Source organism: Martes martes (genome assembly GCF_963455335.1).
Source record: "Martes martes genome assembly, chromosome: X".
Classification (NCBI taxonomy): Eukaryota; Metazoa; Chordata; class Mammalia; order Carnivora; family Mustelidae; genus Martes; species Martes martes.
In genome coordinates, this window is record NC_137897.1 from 104,265,610 (window position 1) to 104,283,785 (window position 18,176).

The 18,176-nt window shown below is 51.5% G+C and overlaps 1 protein-coding gene across 3 annotated transcripts in view; it reads right to left on the reverse strand.

Annotated features, from left to right (window-relative positions):
- HS6ST2 (heparan sulfate 6-O-sulfotransferase 2) overlaps positions 1-10,598 on the reverse strand; it is a gene marked incomplete at its 5' end in the record, with an annotated part of 285,413 nt that extends 274,815 nt beyond the window's left edge. For all 3 annotated transcript variants that reach the window (XM_080795363.1, XM_080795362.1, XM_080795361.1), the window contains 2 exons: positions 8,772-9,290; positions 10,171-10,598. In XM_080795363.1, the coding sequence (XP_080651489.1) occupies positions 8,772-9,290; positions 10,171-10,598 (947 nt within the window). The remainder of the gene's footprint in view (positions 1-8,771; positions 9,291-10,170) is intronic.
- Between the last annotated feature and the right edge of the window lie 7,578 nt (positions 10,599-18,176).

The window sequence follows — 18,176 nt, forward strand, 5'->3', positions numbered from 1 at the left end:
ATTTGCAAGTGTGCCTATATTTGAATATTTATAATATTCCAGAAAAAGCACAGTGGAATGTGCAAGACAGATTTATTTAGTGTAATGCTCTGAAATGTGTCAAAGTCTTCAACACTGTTCTTAGAGGCAAAATGGCAGAAATAACAAATGGGATGCAATAAGACCAACAGAATAATCTGTGAAGTTCAATACCAAGTAAAACTAGAACAGCTCTTCTGCCAATAAATATTTCACTAAAGTTAGACAAATATTTCTGTAAGCTTACAATGGTATTGTATTAGAAGCTATAAACCATTAGTTGGATTCTTCATTATGCTCTAAGGGAAAAGAGAACATTCCCACCCGTACTTTTTTCTTTCCCCTAAACTCATTGACTAGACATCTTATTTGTCATGGAATGCCGATATTAGCTTTTCCACAGTGGAGCACGTTCCTTACATAGTCAAAATAACGAGTACCAAGAATGGAAGTTTCGACAGAGTTTCAAGAGTCAGATTATTCACCTCACTGTATCTGGTAGCCCCTCAGATACCCAGAGCAGTTGAGGAATGAAGTGTTCTAAGCAACTTAATGCATAATTTATAAATTTAATTCATAACTCTATGAATTAATTTATAAGCATCATGTAATTCATAGTTAATGGGGAGCGATGCTGTCATGAAGGAAAACTGCTCTGGGAGGAGGCTGCCCCAGCTGAGTGCACTCCCTTTCTTTCCAGAATGAGGGCAACACAAGCACCAACTGACCTAAGCTCTCAGTTGCGGCTGTTTAGAAATGGCCCCAAATCTTGACTCTTCTAGCCAGACCATTAGCTCTGGTGTCCGCTCAAAGTCCAGGCTGTCTTGGGGGGGTTCTGGCCGAGCCGAGCAAGTCTTATTATTTCCAACTGCCCGCCATTATTAATTTCCTGTTCCACTGAACTTTTAAACAGAGAAGAAACAATAGCAATATACTCAAACATCTCCATAATGTACGGGTGTAAGCATTCCATGGTTTCTTTGGCATAGGAGAACAGTCACTCATCAAAAAAACCAACAGCCGATTCCTGACTTGTCATCTTCGCCTTTCAGTCTGAGAGTTTATTTAGCTGAGACTGTTTTCCTCATTAAGAACTCCCCCAGATACTGGGGCGCATGGGTGGCTCTGTCAGTTATGCGTCTGCCTTGGGCTCAGGTCATGATCCCAGGGTCCTGGGATGGAGCCCCACAGCTGGCTCCCTGCTTCTCCCTGCCCTTCCCTCTCTGCCTCCTTCCCTCTCTCCTCTCCCAGTGTTCTCTCTCTCTCTCAAATAAATAAATTAAATTTAAAAAGAAAAAGAACTCCCCGGATATCAAGAGGCTAATGAGATAGTCAGCCATGGTCTTCAGGAACCAAAAAGTTGACATGAGTATAATTTATGACAGTCATGATAAAACATCATTTTAAAAACTGTTAATGTTTACTTTGATTATAAAAGTAGTGCATACTCATAAAGGAAATGCAAAACCTTCAGAGAAGCCGAATAAGAATCAGTCGGGGTGCCTGGGTGGCTCAGTTGGTTAAATGTCTGCCTTCGGCTCAGGTCACAATCCTAGGGTCCTGAGATCGAGTCCCTCATCAGGCTCCTTGCTCAAAGGGGAGCCTGCTTCTCCCTCTCCCTCTGCCTGCTACTCTCCCTGCTTGTGTGTTCGCTCATGTGTTCTCTCCCTCCATCAAACAAATGAATAAAATCTTTCTTAAGAAGAATAAGAATAAATCATGAATTGATTTACTAATATCCTGGTATTTTTCTTTGATTCCTTGTATTTTACGCTTAGATTTGGAGGGCTGGGAAGATTGTGTGTGTGTGTGTGTGTGTGTGTGTGTGTGTGTCTCTGCCTCTCCCCAATCCCTCTCTCTAACATAGCTGTAGTTATACTAGGTCCATAACTGTCTCTTTCCCTCTTAGCCTTAAATCACTAGCAATTTTCCATACTCTCTAAAAATATATTTAAATGATTTTCTAATAATCCTTCAAGTGGATGTACTGAGATTCCTTGAACCATTCTTCTCCATGTGGATGTCCAGATTTTTCCAATTTCATGCACTTACAAAGAACTCCAGCTAGCCTCCCAGTGTACCATTATATCACCCTGTACTCCCCGCCCCCCGAAATGGCATTTCTCACAATTTTAAGTCACTAATTGTTGGTTTCATTTCTATCTTTCACACTCCATGAGGGCAGGAACACACAACAGGGCCCCCAGCACATAGCCCAGTGATAGTGGACACTCAGTAAATATTTGTTGAATTAAAAAGTGAAAAAATAAATAAGTGAGTGAATGAAAAACATGTATAAGACTATGATTTTCAGTAAAATCCTGGAAAAGAAATTATGGATCAAAGAAAGAAATTTTTTTTGAAGATTTTATTTATTTATTTGACAGAGAGAGAGATCATAAGTAGGCAGAGAGGCAGGCAGAGAGAGAAGGGAAAGCAGGCTCCCCGCTGAGCAGAGAGCCCGATGCGGGGCTCGATCCCAGGACCCTGGGATCATGACCTGAGGTGAAGGCAGAGGCTTTAACCCACTGAGCCACCCAGAAAGAAATATTTTTAATGATCTCCATTTACGTTATCTAATTTATTTCCAGAAGAATTGTTCAAATTTACAAGGCCACTAACAATGTATGAGAATTATGGAATTGATGGTGGTGGTGATACATGTTGAGTTTTTTTTTTTATTTTGTTTGTTTGTTTTTAAATCAGGGCTAATTAGAGAGACAAAAGGTTTTCCCACACTTAATGACTTAAAGTTGCATAATTTCACTCCCAGTGGGACTAAACAGTTATTCCACGTCTGTAAACTAGTTGTGGGTCCCCTGTTGTAACTTGTCTTTTCCTATCCTTTGCTTTTCTAATCAATTTGCAGGAGTCCCTTATACAGAAAAGATGTCATCTTTTTGTCTGTTTTATTTGTTGTGCCTATTGTCATCAATTTGACAATATGCCGTTTCGTTTTGGCTACTTTTTGACAGATGAACAGTTCTCGTTTTTATGCAGTCATAACTGTCTATCTTTTCCTCTCTTCAAACATCCTTCTCCTTGGCTAAGAGTCCCGCCTGTGAATTGCAGCTATCATTTAAATAATAATGCCGATTGTGAAAGCAGAGTAACTGAGTTCAACAGACTCCCACTTATACAACTAAATCCTAATCGGCCCCAGATGGATTTCCCTTCCCAGGATCCCCGGCCACGACACATCCGGGCAACACAGACCAGTCACAACTCTTTAGCATAGTGCCCACCCCGCCCAAACTAGATCCCCTCTGGACCACTCTGATCTGATCACTGGTACCACCTCCACTCCAGACTAGAAATCAGGGAGGCGCGTTCAACTGGACTCCAGCCCTCATTGCCTTTTGTATTTCTTACATGCCTTTCATCCAAGTGCTTCCCCGACCCACCAGGGTTCAACCTCATTGCCATCCCAGGACCTTGACCATGAGGCCTCCCCCCACCTACCTCCCAACCATGACCTTCTCAGTTCTGGCCAGTCCTGTCTAGATGAGGCCGCTGACCTGCACGATGCCAGGAGGATGCCATGCCCTCCCACAGTGCCTCTTCTCTTCTAAATACAAACCACCTATTCCCAGACATCTTCCTGAATACATCTCTCCTTTTTCTGGCCTGTTCCTCATTCCTCAGGAAGGAATAGGCCTGAGATGGCTTCTTGGTTAAATCTCCCATTCTACAGAGGGGGATGGACCTGGCCCAAATCCCAAGCCCCATCCCCACTCTGACCCACAGTTCTGCACTTTGCCCTCTAACCTTCACGGACTTGAGGATGAAGATGGTGACCCTGCCTTTTCTGGCTTTCTATAGGCTCTAATCGCCCCCACCTGCTAGCACTGTGCACAGCTCACGATTCTTCAGAGTTTGCCGATTAGACATGAACTTCCACATAAACAGATGGACTTTTCTCTCTGTTTCACTATATTCCTGCAAAGGTGTGACATTCTAACGACATCCATGATATTCAAAGCCTTTCCAAACAAAAGGCATCTCCTTTATTAAATGTCTAAAATACCAAATTACTTTGTTCCGCGCTAAGCTCTGCGAGAGCAAGAATGACGCACCTTCCCTGGAAGATAATGGGCAGTCTCACAAAATTTTGTTTAATGAATAACGACGGAAAAGATGACTAATCTTCAACGTCTCTTCATACCACCGAACTTGACGACAAATATCTATAAAAGACAAGCTGACATTCTTCTTGCCGCATAACACCATGGCTCTAAAATTACTATTGAGAAATGTTAACTCTGAGGAGCCTTCTACACGACCCAGAGAACCGAGAGGTGTTTTTTTTTTTTAATTAATTTTATTTATTTATTTGAGAGAGTGAGAGAGCATGGCGGCACAGGGAGAGAGCACGGGGGTGGGGGGACAGAGGGAGAAGGACTCTGAGATCATGACCTGAGCCCAAGGCAGACACTGAACCCACTGAGCCACCCAGGCGGCCACCCGAGAACTGAGCATTTTGTCAGGATTCCAACATGTCTGCCATCCACGTGGCCATGCTAACGAATCCTGCTCAAGTTCCACAGATGTGACAGTGAGTGTCTCCCCTTCTCCTGAGAAACAGGTGGGAGAGTACAGCAGCTTCTCTCAAAGGCAGCTGAAGAAACGCAGGCTGGGCTGAGAAGCCACCCCTGTGACAGGCCGGTGGCCCACACCTGGGCCTGTCAGCCCGCCTCATCGCCGAAGCCCAGCTGGGAAAGAAGGGGAGCGTGGGCACCTGAGATGCGAGTGGGCAGAGGCACCGTGGGCTTTCCTGCGAAGGTGGAGCGCATTCAAAATAGCCACCTTTTAAGAAGAAAGGGAAAGAGAAAGAAGCTTTTCTCCATTGAACGGCCTTTTAGTCCTTTCCTGTCAGTGAGAGCCTACTGGATTTCAGATGACAATTAATTACTCTTCCGTATGGCTCCTGGGAAATTCAGAGAAAGACACGGAAAGTCTAGGATGCAACAGGAATATCGTGCCCAGAGCCTCTGACCTGTAGAGCCACGGAACCTGGCTCGTGCCCCCTGCGTGTGCCAGCCAGCACAGTACCTGGCAAGGAAAAATGAGGCCCGCGCACGTTCACTGTGCCCAATTCAGAATTCCTCCCACAGACCGAGTGGTGCTCCAGAGTTGGCTACAAACAGAGGGAATTTGGCCTGAGAAAAGCCTGCAGAATTCGGGAGTTTTAACAGCTGGTAAGCAAGAATGTTTTGATACATTTTCAAAAAATGGTCTTAGAAGTTCTAGAATGAGCAGGACCCTGCGCTGACCCCAAACAACATATTGGCAGACAGATGCATGAAATGCAATTTCTAGTTTCTTCTTTTTTTTTTTTTTTAAGAAATACTCTCAATAAACAACTTGAACCTTTTGCCAGCCCAGCATTCTCTGTCTTTGTCCTCACCAGGCAACGCGCTCACAGTCATTTCTATTCAGCAGTTACGTATCACCCGAGCCCGCTGCCATCAGCAGAGGCAGGCAAGCATGGCCAAAAGAGCACTGGGAGCAGGATTCAGGGTCTTGGCTTGCAGCCACGATGGCGTAGATGGCTGTGAGTCAGAATGTGGCCCTTGTTGCTGCCGGGCACTCCTACTGTGGCTTATTCACCAGGCCCCCAAGCCTGCTCCCATCCTGTGCGGCTTCATGGTGATTTCCAACATGGCAGCCAGAGGCCCTTCTGTCACCCCAGCCACGAGACCCCATGCCCGCCCCCCGCCCACCGCCGCCCCCCGGGGAGCAGAGAGCCTCAGGGAGCTGGAAATCCCTTCTCCTCCCCAGGGGTGTGGCAACCCCGGACTGATCCCACATCCAAACCCACATGGGTAGCGTTACTGAAACCGGGGACAGTGTGGATGGTACCACTATCAGTCCGCGTTTATCCAGGGCTCCCTCTGTGAGCGTTATTAACGTGAACGGCCTCTCTGCGCTTGGGGCCAGGACCGCCTTCACCGAGGCGCAGTCAACGGACCAGAAAGAACTGGAGCAAGATTCCCGCAGGGCCCCTCCAGAGCTCAACGACTTTGAGAAAGGCTGGCGGCCCCTTTGGCCTTCACTCTCATTTGATAAGTGGGGACACTTTTGCCCACTCCACCCTCTCCCCAAAGATACTGCAAGTTTATGGCGAAATACCAGAGATAAGGGGATGCGAAAGCTCATCAGACACTGGAACGCACGCTCTATGTATTCAAGGCCTGGACAGGCTCTGGTCCAAGGTCACACAGCTGGTTCATGGACGGCCTGGCGCCGAGGCCCAGGTGTCAGGACTCTCAGGCCAAACAGGCAGAGCCCGCTGTTCTCCTCGGTTCAGTGGAGCACAGAGACCACCAGCTGGCCCGGAAGGCCGCTCCACACGGGAACCCCGCATGGCTAATTCTCATCTCCCGGCGTGGGCTCCTCACCCCCATGCGGCCCTGCTGCCCCCGTGTCTCAGTTTTCACCACACACACTCACACACACACATTCTAACTCACACACACTTCACGCATACCTTCCCTCTTCTAGATTATCAGGACTCACTGAACTTGTCCAGAAGGCGGAAAGGTATCAACGCCCTGGGAAAGTCTGGAACCCTCAAGCTACCACTATTCTTCAAGATGAAGATTTCTGGAGGTGGGTGGAACTTAATGAAATAAAAAGATGCCCTTCGGGTGACAATGTGTCTCTCTAGAAAATTTTGTTTCATTTGTGCAAATGGTGTAAGATCCGGTAACTCCGACTCTTTAAAAAGTGCTTCTTCCTTGATTAGACTAGATGGCACTGTAGTATCACCCTTTCCCGACCAAGTAAAATCTCATTTCATGACAGATCATGTTGCTTCGATTTGGGACCATCCAAGAGGGTGAACCGTCCCCTTGAGGGTCCTGGTTATCTTATGGAAAATTTCTGAGGGAATCTGCCAGAAGATAGGGGACACCAAATATATAATTGGGACCCCGTTTGTAAGGTGTGTCTAGAGACTGCATCACACCCGGACCTACATGTCCAGAAGGATTTTCAAAGGCACACGTGTCCTGGGGAGCTCAACACCTACAAGCCCCAACAGCAAATGGAGATTATTTTCAATGCTGCCAAATTGTTTGGGATCTTCTTAAACCCCAGTATCTTATGGTGACAATGACTTACACAATTCTCACAATGGACTGAGGCGACCCTTCCTGGAGCCAAGGTTCTCTTAGGATGAGGAGAAAAAAAATCCCTTAGGGCTGTAAAGGCAGTGAATATTCAACAGATTCTGCCAGAATCCCAGCATTCAAGAAAGGCCACCGTAAAGTGAGGGAAAAGACCAGGAGCATGGGTGACCAAGAGAGTCAGAGGGCTCCATTTGCCTCCCTCTAGAAGGAAGAAACTGCAAAGGCTTTTGTATTCCAGGAATCCCTTGCCCCCTTGCAAGGCACCTCCTTGTTCAAGGCACAGGAAGGAGCGGCTAGCAACGAGGGGTAGGAGTTAGGAGCCGGTCCAGGTAGGCAGCTGCTGTAAACAGCGGCCTGGAGGGCCCCTGTGGTCGCCTGTTAGAAAGGCAGAGAGCACAGCCCTGTCCTTGCCTGCCTAAAGACCCTTCCAGAGGCTCCAGGGCAATCAGACTCATCCAGTCCATTCCCTGGACTCCCTGCCCCAGGCCTGATTTGTTTCAGGGACAGTGGCATATTGGGAGCCCTGGCTGGAGCAACTCCAGCCCATCAGGCCCTTCTCCCCCTCCCCCTTTTATGGCACTCCATGACCTCCAGCAACCGGGCACTGCGGCTGCATGAAGGAAAATGCTCTAGCTTCAAAAGCAACTGACTACAGCCTCTTCATAAATCACCATTTTCCGCATCAGCCCCGGGTTCTCGGCGCGGGGGCTGCCGGGCCCCCACGCTGGGGCTCAGGGTTTGTGCATCTGGAGGTTTCTCAAGAACGAACCCCACACAGGGTCAGGGCACCGTCCCAGCCCGCCCTTCTGTACGCACGGTGCCCCGCGCACTCGCAGAGTGCAGCCGGTAGTGGGGAGCGTTAAGCTGGGTCCCATCAGCTCTCTCTGGGTGTCCCCAAACAGCGGCAGAGGGACACCCACTCGACCAGGGAGAGCAGAGACAAGAGGACAGGAAGGAGGAGAGTGGCAAAAGTCAAGCAAAGAGAGAAAAATCTGAAAGGGTAAAAGAGAGCGAGAAGCAAAGTGAGAAGAGAGAGAGAAGGCAAGAGCGAGCCGCCAGGGACCGACAGGTAACCGGCGCAAGAGAAAGAGAGAAAGGCAGATAGAGGAAGTGAGAAAAGGAGGTGGGAGGAGAATGCGGGAGCGGGAAAAGGAAGAGAGGGCAGAAAGGAGGCTTTGGAACCGGGGTGCAGAGAAAAAAAGAGAAGACAGGAGGGACTCAGGGACTTCACACACAGAGACCGGTTCTTTCCGGCGCTCCAGTGCGGAGTCCGCGTGCGGTACCCTGTCCCGGCGGCGGCCGTGGCGGGGGGCGCTCGACTGGGGCCTCCCAGCCACTCCCCCCGCACGCTCTCCCAGCCACCAAGCAGGCCAACCAGCCGACAGACAGACTAGCCGTCCCGGGCCGCAGCTGACAGCCTTCCTGCGGCTGCCACGGCGCCGTGAGCGTGCGCGCCAAGGAGTCTGGCGCCCGCCCAGTGCCGGCGCACCCGCAGGGCCCAGAGGTGCGCACTGGGGCGCAGCCAGCGACCAGCAGCGCCTCCCCACCCTCCGCCCGCCCGGGCCCAGGTCCGCTCTCGCGCTCCAGGGCCCCGCTCGGCTGCGGGCGCGGCGCACTCACCTGGACGGTCTCAGTCTGGCGTCGCGCTTGCCGTCCACCACGGCGGGCACACAGCTGGTGAGCTCGGTCCAGTCGGCGTGCAGCCCGCAGCTCCAGCCCGTGGAGAACCTGGAGAAGAGCCAGGTCTCCCGCTTACCCGGCCGGTGGCAAGTGCATTTCTTCTGACCCACGCGGCACTCGCACGGCTGCTCCAGCTGGATATTGCGCACCAGGTGGCGGCCGAAAGTGGTGCCTCCGGTCTTCTGAATGTGCAGGAACACGATCAGGTCATCGCCCTTGATGTCGAAGTCTACCTTGCGCAGGAGGTCGCCGCGGCTGAAATTGTAACGGGGCACGAACCTGGCGGAGCTCTCATCCTCCGAGCGGTACGGGTCCGGCATCGGGGAGCTGAATGCCTGCAGGCGGAGGAGCTGGCATTCTGTGCCGGGGCACACGTACTGGAGGACGATCACGGCAAATAGGAAGAGCATCACCAAAGCCAGCAGCAGCTTGTTGGATTTCTCATCCATGTTCCCGACGCTGGGGGAAACCCAAGATCGTTACGTCAAGCCCGCAGCTCAGCCCGCGCTCGCCGTGAGCCCGCACCGCCCCCTCCCCACTGGCGCCGCCGTTGCGCCCCCTTTCCCCCTCCCCTCCACACCGAGTACTCCACGGCGGAGGCGGCGGCGGCAGCGGCAGCGGCGGCGGCGCCCTTCCCCGCTTCCTTCCTTCCCGGCAGGCTCAGCGCTGTGGCTCCTGCCGCACACCCCCCTCCCCCCGACTCCTTCCCGCCGGCCGCCTGCCCTCTCCCCGCGCCGGAGCTAGCCGGAGCGGCGTCGCGGGGGGTCTAGTCCCCACGGGACGCCGCCTGGCCCCGTCGCCCCACTCCCCAACTCACACCCCCGGTCCGAGCCCCCGCGCGTCCCGCTCCACTCTCCGTGGTTCCCAGACCCATCCCGCTTCGCCCACCGGACTCTCGCCGGCGCTTGTGCCCAGTCCCCTGGGCGCGCACGCCGCCGCCTTCCCGGCTGCCCGACTAGCGGGCTCCCTTCCCGTGCGCCCCGAAGCCCCGCTCTTGCCCGCGCCCGGTTGCCCACCTTGGAGGCCGCCTCGAGCGAGCTCCGAGCCGGGCGTTCGGAGCTCCCCCGGGGCGGACGAAGCTCCCCCGGGGCGGACGAGTCCGCCGGCAGCCCGACTAGCGAGCGGAGACGCTGCGCTGCCGGTGCCAGCGGAACAGCGCGGAGGGAGCCGCTGCGTGGCCGAAGGCGCGCCGCGCCCCTCCGGAGCCCCGGAGCCTGGCCGCCGCCGGCCAGCGGGAACTTTGCGCCCTTCCCTTCCCCTCGCGGCTGCCTTCCCTCCCCGCACGGCTCCTGCGCGCCCCGGCCCGGGAGCGCGAGTCCCGCTTTCGCCTAAAACGTACCTGGCTAGGGGGCCGAAAATCTTGGAGAAGATCGCACCGAGCACGTGCTTCAGCGAGTGGCCCAGGGCGGCCAGGCCCCGAGTGAGCAGGGCCCGGCAGAGGGAGCCCAGGTCCCAGCGTCTCCTGAGGTCGTGCATCCGCCTGCGGCGGCCTCGGGACAGCAGCGCGAAGAGAGGGGTGCGCGCGGCTCCCGCCAGGGAGGAAGACGCCTTTAGGGGCTCGTCCAGGAACGGCTGGGAGTTGAAGCCGCGAGACACACCCCTAGGAGGGCCCGCGCGGACTGAGGCGGCGACTGATCCGGGCCGGCTCGCTGCCAATTCGGCCTCTACTCTGGAATGCCGGCGGGGACAGGTGGTGCGGGCGGGCGCTCTTCGCTCCGGTTGCAGCGGCGGCCCGAGCGCCCGGGCTGCACACGCAGGCAGTGCCATTCCCCCCTTCAGGCAACTCAGGGTACTAAGGCTCGGCAGCGAGCTTGAATTTATGTAATAATGCCTCACGCCTAAGAGCTCGAGCCACTTCACAAGCAGAGGACCTGGGTTTTCTCCTGTTTTGAGGAACGGAGGTCACTCCAGTGAGCGCATCACTCCACTTTGGCTGGTAATTTCAACCTCCCCTAAAATAGCAAAGGCGCAAATTGGACCTTTTCCCTCTCTCTTTGCCAATTTCCATTCTCCAGCGGAAGCGGGGGCATTTTCTGAAAAGGTAAGGCAGCATGAAGGAAAAGCATGAGAAAAAAAAAAAAAAAAACACCAAAACGTTACAGAATGGGAATCTGAGCTTTTTCAGAGCAGAGACTCACCCTTATTCCTCTCTTCTGGCTGAATCCCTGGCATCCAGCCCCGTGCCTACAGGAAGGCTTCACTCCAATACGGCTTAGTGAAGGAGAGATACATGACTAAATACTACATCAGAGTGGAGACATCGAATCCAAGATGATATGGTAAATGGGGAAACCGAGGCCCAGAGAGGGAAAGACGTTTGCCCCAGGTCACACAGCAGAGCCCCTAAGTTTGGACCCAGATCAGGCACCATCCAACCCATGCCCTGACACGGACACCATCTCCTCTAATAAGTAGGTGCAGACCATCCTCAAGCCCCGGGGTTAAAAGGCTCTTTTTGGCTGCAGGAACCACAGATGGAAGGATGAGCAAGAAAAGAGGGGCTGTCCCTTCAGGATAAGGTCCCCAAAACTCAGGACTCAGACTGTTCCTATCTGATTGATCAGGTGGGGCTTGCTGTCTGCAAAGGGAACACGGGGAGGGGGGACAGCAATGTTTCAGAGCAACCCTGTCAGGGCTGAGGGAAGGGAGGAGAGTGAGACAAGTAGGGGGCTGCGGGCAAGTCCCTCAGGGACAGGATCTCCCAGGATCTCCCTCAGAACATTTGATCCCTCTTGTGCAGGGAAGCAGCAAGTATTGGTCTGAGAATCTATCACATCTGTGCTGGGCAGCCCTCAGATAATCACTAGCCCCTCCTGAGCCTCAGGGTCCCCTTCTGTAAAATAAGACTCACTCCTCCTTTCTCACCATCTGGGTCACTGTGAGGATGATCCTTGGGCCATTTTACCCACTGTGTTTACCTGCTGCCCTGAGCTCGGATGTGCCCACCGAGTCAGTCATAGGCCACTTAAGGAAGGGGTCTTTCTTGGGTAACCTCGCAGCTGTGCCCCCTGCCCTTAGCTCCCTCCGTGCTTCTCCAGTTCCGGCTGGACTTCCGTGTGCCCCCAAACCTACCGGGGACAGTGGGGGACCTTTGGCTGGCTCCAGGCAGGAAGTGTTTGGGAGAATCCTTCATTTCGGGCATTCCACCTGTCCCAGGGCTCCAGGGGGACATTTTAACCGATGAACTTGTGTAAAAAGAGTCAGGCACAGCAGCTTAGAAGATAGACATCTTGGCTTCCATAAGAGCTCCCCAATTCCCCTTGCCCCCAGGCTTGTAGGACCTGCCTGTTGCCCCCCCCCCCAGGATGGGTGAGGGTGTGAGCCAGAGAAGGGAGAAACCCTGCGGGTGGCCCCGGAGCTCAGCTTGCTGGCTGTCCCCACCTTTTCTTCTTGGCTACCCGCAGCAGTCAGCCTCTTTGGGCCAGTAGGTGGCTCTCTTCCCGGTGCCATATAATGAACCCCCTGCCTTCACACTCTTAAATAATGGCATTCTGGGGGTCCCTGGGAAAACAGTTCTGGAATGGTGGGTCACACGTTCTTGCCCCCAACAACTACTTGGAGTTTCTGGGATTGGAACCGGGGCCAGTGCCTCCGGTAGAGATGCAGGGAGGGAAGGCAACAGGGGAAAATCGGGATTCAGTCTTTCAGGTCATGAAAAGGAACATACGTACACAACACTCTGACTTCTCGGGGAAAGAAGCGGATTGGCAGCTGCAGAGCACCAGGAGGGTCAGGGTGGTGTCGGAAAGCCCGGTTTCTTGGAGATCCAGTAATGAATCCACACAAGAGCTCGCTGGAAGATATTCGCATTTACAAGCTTTTCCTCCACCCACCTCATGCTGTAAGAAAAAGAAATGAATCTGTCTTCCTATATCAGGGCTCCTGGAAGTGGAAGGAAATGTCTTTGAGGGGAGCCGGGGACCCCACAAGTCTCTGAGGACCCTTCCTGGGGTGAAGAGGCTCCCTGCTAAGAAGAGGGAATTTTTCCTGTGTGTGTCCCAGGAGCTCTGTTCTGCTGAGGCCAGGCCTGGGCCTTGGCAGGAAGTTCCAAGGCCTCTTGCAGTCGGGCCAGGCCCACCTCCCAGAAGCCGGTTCTTCTCAGGAACTGAATAACAAAGATCCTAACACTTTAGAATCAGCCCTGTTTTGGAGCTCAGGGCAAGGGCACAGAGTGGGGGACAGCGGGCAAAGAGGGGAAGAGCTGGCTGGGTTGTCAGGTCCTAGGTTTGGCTTCTCTGAATTTCTTAAACAAGTTGAATTTCTACGTGTGTGCCTGTATTTGGCATTCAGTACTTGGGAGGTGAGGAGCACTCCGCAAGCTGATTCTGGCTTCTGGGTATCTCCACAGTGTGCTTTGCTTTTCATTATTTTTCCAGAACTGTACTTCCACGGTTTCCACAAAAGGTTGAGGATTCTGGGAGCACAAAGGTCAGCCTGGCTTGCATACCGAGCAGTGCACTTCCAGACATCTGTTTGGTTGCTGGAGTTGGGGAGGGCGGCAGGGAGAGCTGGTGGAACATGGGCCTGGGGCGGGGGTGGGGGGGGGGTGGAGGGGTGGGGGGGTGGGGGGGTGTTTGTCCAGAGACTGGGATTCTTGTCTCAGCTCTGCCACTCACGGCGAGGGAGCCACTTGCTGGCTCTGGCTCCTGGACTCAGCTCCCTGTTTGTAAGAAAGCGAAGTTGATGTTGTGATTCAAAGGGCACTTTTCTGCTCTGGACTTCTAAGTCACGTGATTTCTGGTCTTCCTCAAGGGCCAAAGTGCTGCCAAATCCTCAAGGCCTCCTCTGAGGGGGGCGGGGTGGGAGGGAGGGGGTGGGGGAGGGGAACCAGAGGCCTAGTCCTTGATTCCTTCCATCTAGTTGTTAGGGCCCACCAGGCAATCAGCAGCTGGACTTGTTCTGTGTTACTCGGGTGACAGCAGGGTCCCCTGTTCAAATTAGAACAAAACAGCGAAAATTTCCTGTGGAAGAAAGTGCTGGCAGTCTTTACAGAGAGCATAAAACACTAAGGGAATGTGCATTCCCTCTTCTCCTGAGCATTCTCTTCCGCCCTGTCTTTCCAGCTGTCTCTCTTTTTTTTTCTCAAAAACGTTCATACTCTCAATAATAGGCGATTTTTGTCACAAAGATTGAAGGCATGCAAACTATCAAGTCAGTTCATTTCTGTTTTTATGCGTCTCTCCGAACTGAGTGAACAACAGTACTTAATGAACACGCCGTTCTGAAATTTAAGCTCTGATAATATAAACAGGTTGGGTGTGTTGGATACATTACTGTCAACAGCCAGCCTATCCGCCCCCCACCCCAACAAAACACTGAGTTTTCTTTGTTTTGCTTTACAGAACACGGGGCTCAGGGAATGCAAAGAGGAGGAGAATGCTGGGGTGCTGTGTACACATTTGGGGTGTTACGTGAATGCAGGCTGCAGAGGCGAGATCACCACCAGATGGGGGGTACAGGAGACGCTGAACGTGCAAACCAGTGACCGCCCGTCCCCTGAGGATGGATCCCCACTATTTCTCTGACCGTGGAATTTCCACTTCTTGCTGAGTGGAAGAGTCCGTTCACGCAGGCAGAGCCTCGAAATCTAGGGAAGCCAAGGTATGGCAACCACAGGCAGCAGGCTCCTCTCAGCTCTCGTGACAGCCACTTTACTTCTTCGGTGCCTCGGTTTACATTCTTATAAGCCAGCCTGACCTGGTACTGTCAAGAAGCTGGTTTAGGGGTGTAGTAAAGAGGAGTGCAATCTCAAGTGAGCTTTTCATTAACAAGGAGAAAGCCGAGATTTGGAGAGGACGTCGCCCTGGGATTTAATCAGGGCCTCAGTTTTGTCATCCATGAAAATGGGCCCAGTGACAGGCACCTCACTGGGTTGTCATCTATTGAGAGCGCTTAGTTTAGTTTCAGGAAAAGCAGATCTTCGGTAAATGCTCATTTCCTCTCCCTTTTAACTCTGAGTATCTTTGGTTCCAGCTCTTTGTTATATTTTCCACAATAGTAACACACACAGTTTTTTTTTATTTTTTTAAAGATTTTATTTATTTGAGATACAGAGAGCCAGCATGAGCTGGGAGAAGGGAGCAGAGGGAGAGGGGGAAACAGACTCCCCACTGAGCAGGGAGCCGCGGCTTGATCCCAAAACCCCGGCATCATGACCTGAACCAGAAGCAGATGCTTAATCGACTGAGACACCCAGGCATCCCCAGCCTACACATATTTAATGACAGGCCCTGGGTGGCAGGCCATAGGCCTAATTAATGACCCGGGCTGACTTTGCCACCCCAACCCATTTCTTTATACGTTCCTTTATCTTCCCCTACCTCTCTCTACCTCTCCAGTGTTCTCCCGGCCTATATCCCATGGAGGAGGAAAGCCTCTGATCCATTTAGTCACACTGAGGAGTGGGACATGTACATGTGACCCCTCCCAGAAGATACTCGTGAGGGAAGAGAAAGATAGCAAAGCTCGGCCCTAATGAATGATCCCTCCAATGAGATACCATGAACTACCTAATGTGGGATGTTACATACAGGTGTTGGCCTTTGAACTACACACAGTTTAGAGGCACTGACCTCACACAAAGTCAAGAGTCCACATATAACCTTTAACTCCCCCAGCACTTAACTACTGAAAGCCTACTGTCGACCAGAAGCTTCACCAATAACATAAACAGTTGGTCAATGCATATTTTGTATGTCATACCTACTTTTCTTAAAGATTTTATTTCTTTTAAGTCATGTCTACACCCGACGTGGGGCTCAAACTCACAACTCCGAGATAAAGAGTTGCACGTTCCACCCACTGAGTCTGCCAGGTGCCCCTGTCATATGTATGATACTGTGTTCATACAACAAAGTAAGCTAGAGAAAAGAAAATGGTATGGAGAAAGTCACATGGAAGAGAAAATATATTTACCCTACTGTGCTGTGAACAATGTGCATATCGGCGGACTAGCTCAAACGCAAGTTGTTCCAAGGCCAAATGTATAACAGAGTATGGAGGAGAGGCTTGGGATGCTGAGGGGGAGAGCAGAAGCGGGTTTTAAATGAGTGGAAAACTGAGTGGAGAGGTGAATGGAGAATCAGCGCCACTCTACAATACTGACACTAATTTTTAGTTCCTTTCCCTTCCAAACTTCAAGGTCGATCTGACCGGAGCAGTTCGATTTGATCAGCCGGTCAAACCACAGCAGTCACATTGAAAAATAAGGTCAGTTCCGTGTGCGCCCTGCAGGAGCCAGAGCTAGGCGAGCCCATCCATCCATGGAGCCCCGGGCCGGCAGCATGAACTCACAGTGGCAGAGTAGAAAGAGCACCAAGCCGAATGCCAAGAAAGCAACACTGGAGTGTCGGCTCTGTCTCTGGCTCACTGTGTGACCCTGGGCCAGTTGCTTGCCATCTCTGGGATTTAGTTGCTGACCTTGGTAAAATGAGGGGCTGCATTGGATGACCCTGAAGGCCCATCGCGGCAGGACCTTTCTGTGATCTAAGTTGTGCTGACTAATGAGAAGGGCTGGGGAGGGACACCACTCTCGAGCCTTTGTGTCTGTGAAAATGTACTACCGAAGATGGCCTTCCAGCTGGAAGCTGAGTCGAAAAGGCAGAAGGACTTAAACGAGGAGCAAATTTCCTTAGATCGTATGGGTGAGACAGCAATGTGCAAATAAGCCTTCTGGGCTTCTCCTGACTTCGATGATAAAGATGGGGGGGACAGTGTCAAAACTGACTTCCAGCTGACCCAAAAGCCCTAGGTAGGTTTTAATAAAGATAATAAAAAAAGGCAAGAAGAGTCTTGCCTAGGCATCAGTCTCACACTTGTTTCTGTACTCTGAGATCTTGGCAAGTGAAGAACACATTCATTGCTGATCTCCTCACTGATCTCCATGAGAGCTCTAGGTCTGAATAATAATAAAATAAAGAGCTAAAAATTATATCTCAGATCAACATGAAGGATTTGAAGAAAGCTAGCCTCGGGCCAAAGTTGCTCCCAGGAAAAGGATTTCTTTGTCATTCAAACAGCCATGACAGGGACTAACCCCGGAAAAGAGAAAATTAGTTTAGCGAAATCATACATGTCACAGACTAAATGAAAATTAATTTTTCATAAGACAGAGCAAGACTAGAGGCTACTAAAGCCCTTAAACTGGGCTTGATATCAAAACCTGTAGAAGGATTTACTTTATATGCACATATTTTCAAAATCCATATTTTACCAAATAGCATTAAAATGCAGACAGCTACAACATTAGAGTAGCGTGGGGGGTGGGGGTTAAACTTGGTAAAATACACTTTGCACCCTCATCTCCACTGAAAAAAGTCGCCTTTATGGCTATGATCTTACAGAAGATTTACCTGAAGCAGAAGGCAATATTCAAATCCCCAATGAAAAGAAAGAGAATGTGGTTGGTAGGGCCGAATGAAGCATCAGAAATGCAACGGGGTAGTTGAGGGGAAGGCAACATGTTCTCCAGGATGCCAACTCCTATGCTGTGCCCAGTGATCAGGGATGGCTAGCCGTGGTGAGGTCTCCTGTAGGCTGACCCCAGAATGCTCAGCAAACAATGCCAAGAACAGTCCCCATACCGAACACCTATCACGTGTCAGGCACTTGACTAAACACTCTCCATGCCCTCTCTCAGTTAACAGTCCCAGCAACCCAACACGGTAGTTACTTCTGTTCCACTTATTTTACAGATCAGTAAACTGGAGTTCAGAGTTACAGCCACACAGCTAGGAAGTAGTAGAGTTAGGACTTGAACCCAAATCTGTCTAACCACACGGCCTGAAATAACTCTGACACCCTGGGGATCCTCATCCAGCTCCAGGATGTCTGGGCAGAAGCTGGAGAGTATAAGAGATCCTGTCCCCGAATGAGTATGGAGACTTAGATAATCCTCATCTTAGGCGGGAGAGCTGGGCGGAGAGACATTGTGTAGTGTTGCACGTGTGCGCCTGTGTGCACTTGTACACACGTGCTACAAGAGCCCCAAAGGAGCTAGAGGGCAGGGGCCCCCGGAGCCTGGACGTTAGTGAAGAGGGAGGCAGAGATGGAGACACTGCCGGCTGGGCGACTCGGCACATCCACAACCTGGGATTTCACCTGTACCTCATCCGATGCTGTTATTTTTTGGGAAATGTCATAAGCCACTTTGTCCACTCTACTAAGCAATAACTTTCTGGAAGGCTGGAACCTTGGCTTCTTCTTTTTCTAAAATTCCCCATGGTGCCCAATAACAATAATATTTGGGTCTAAGGCTTCTCAGCTTACCAAATACTTTTACAGACACTCACTGGACCTTCCCAGCAACTCGGTGAGGCAGCTGTTATTGCCCTCACCTAATACATG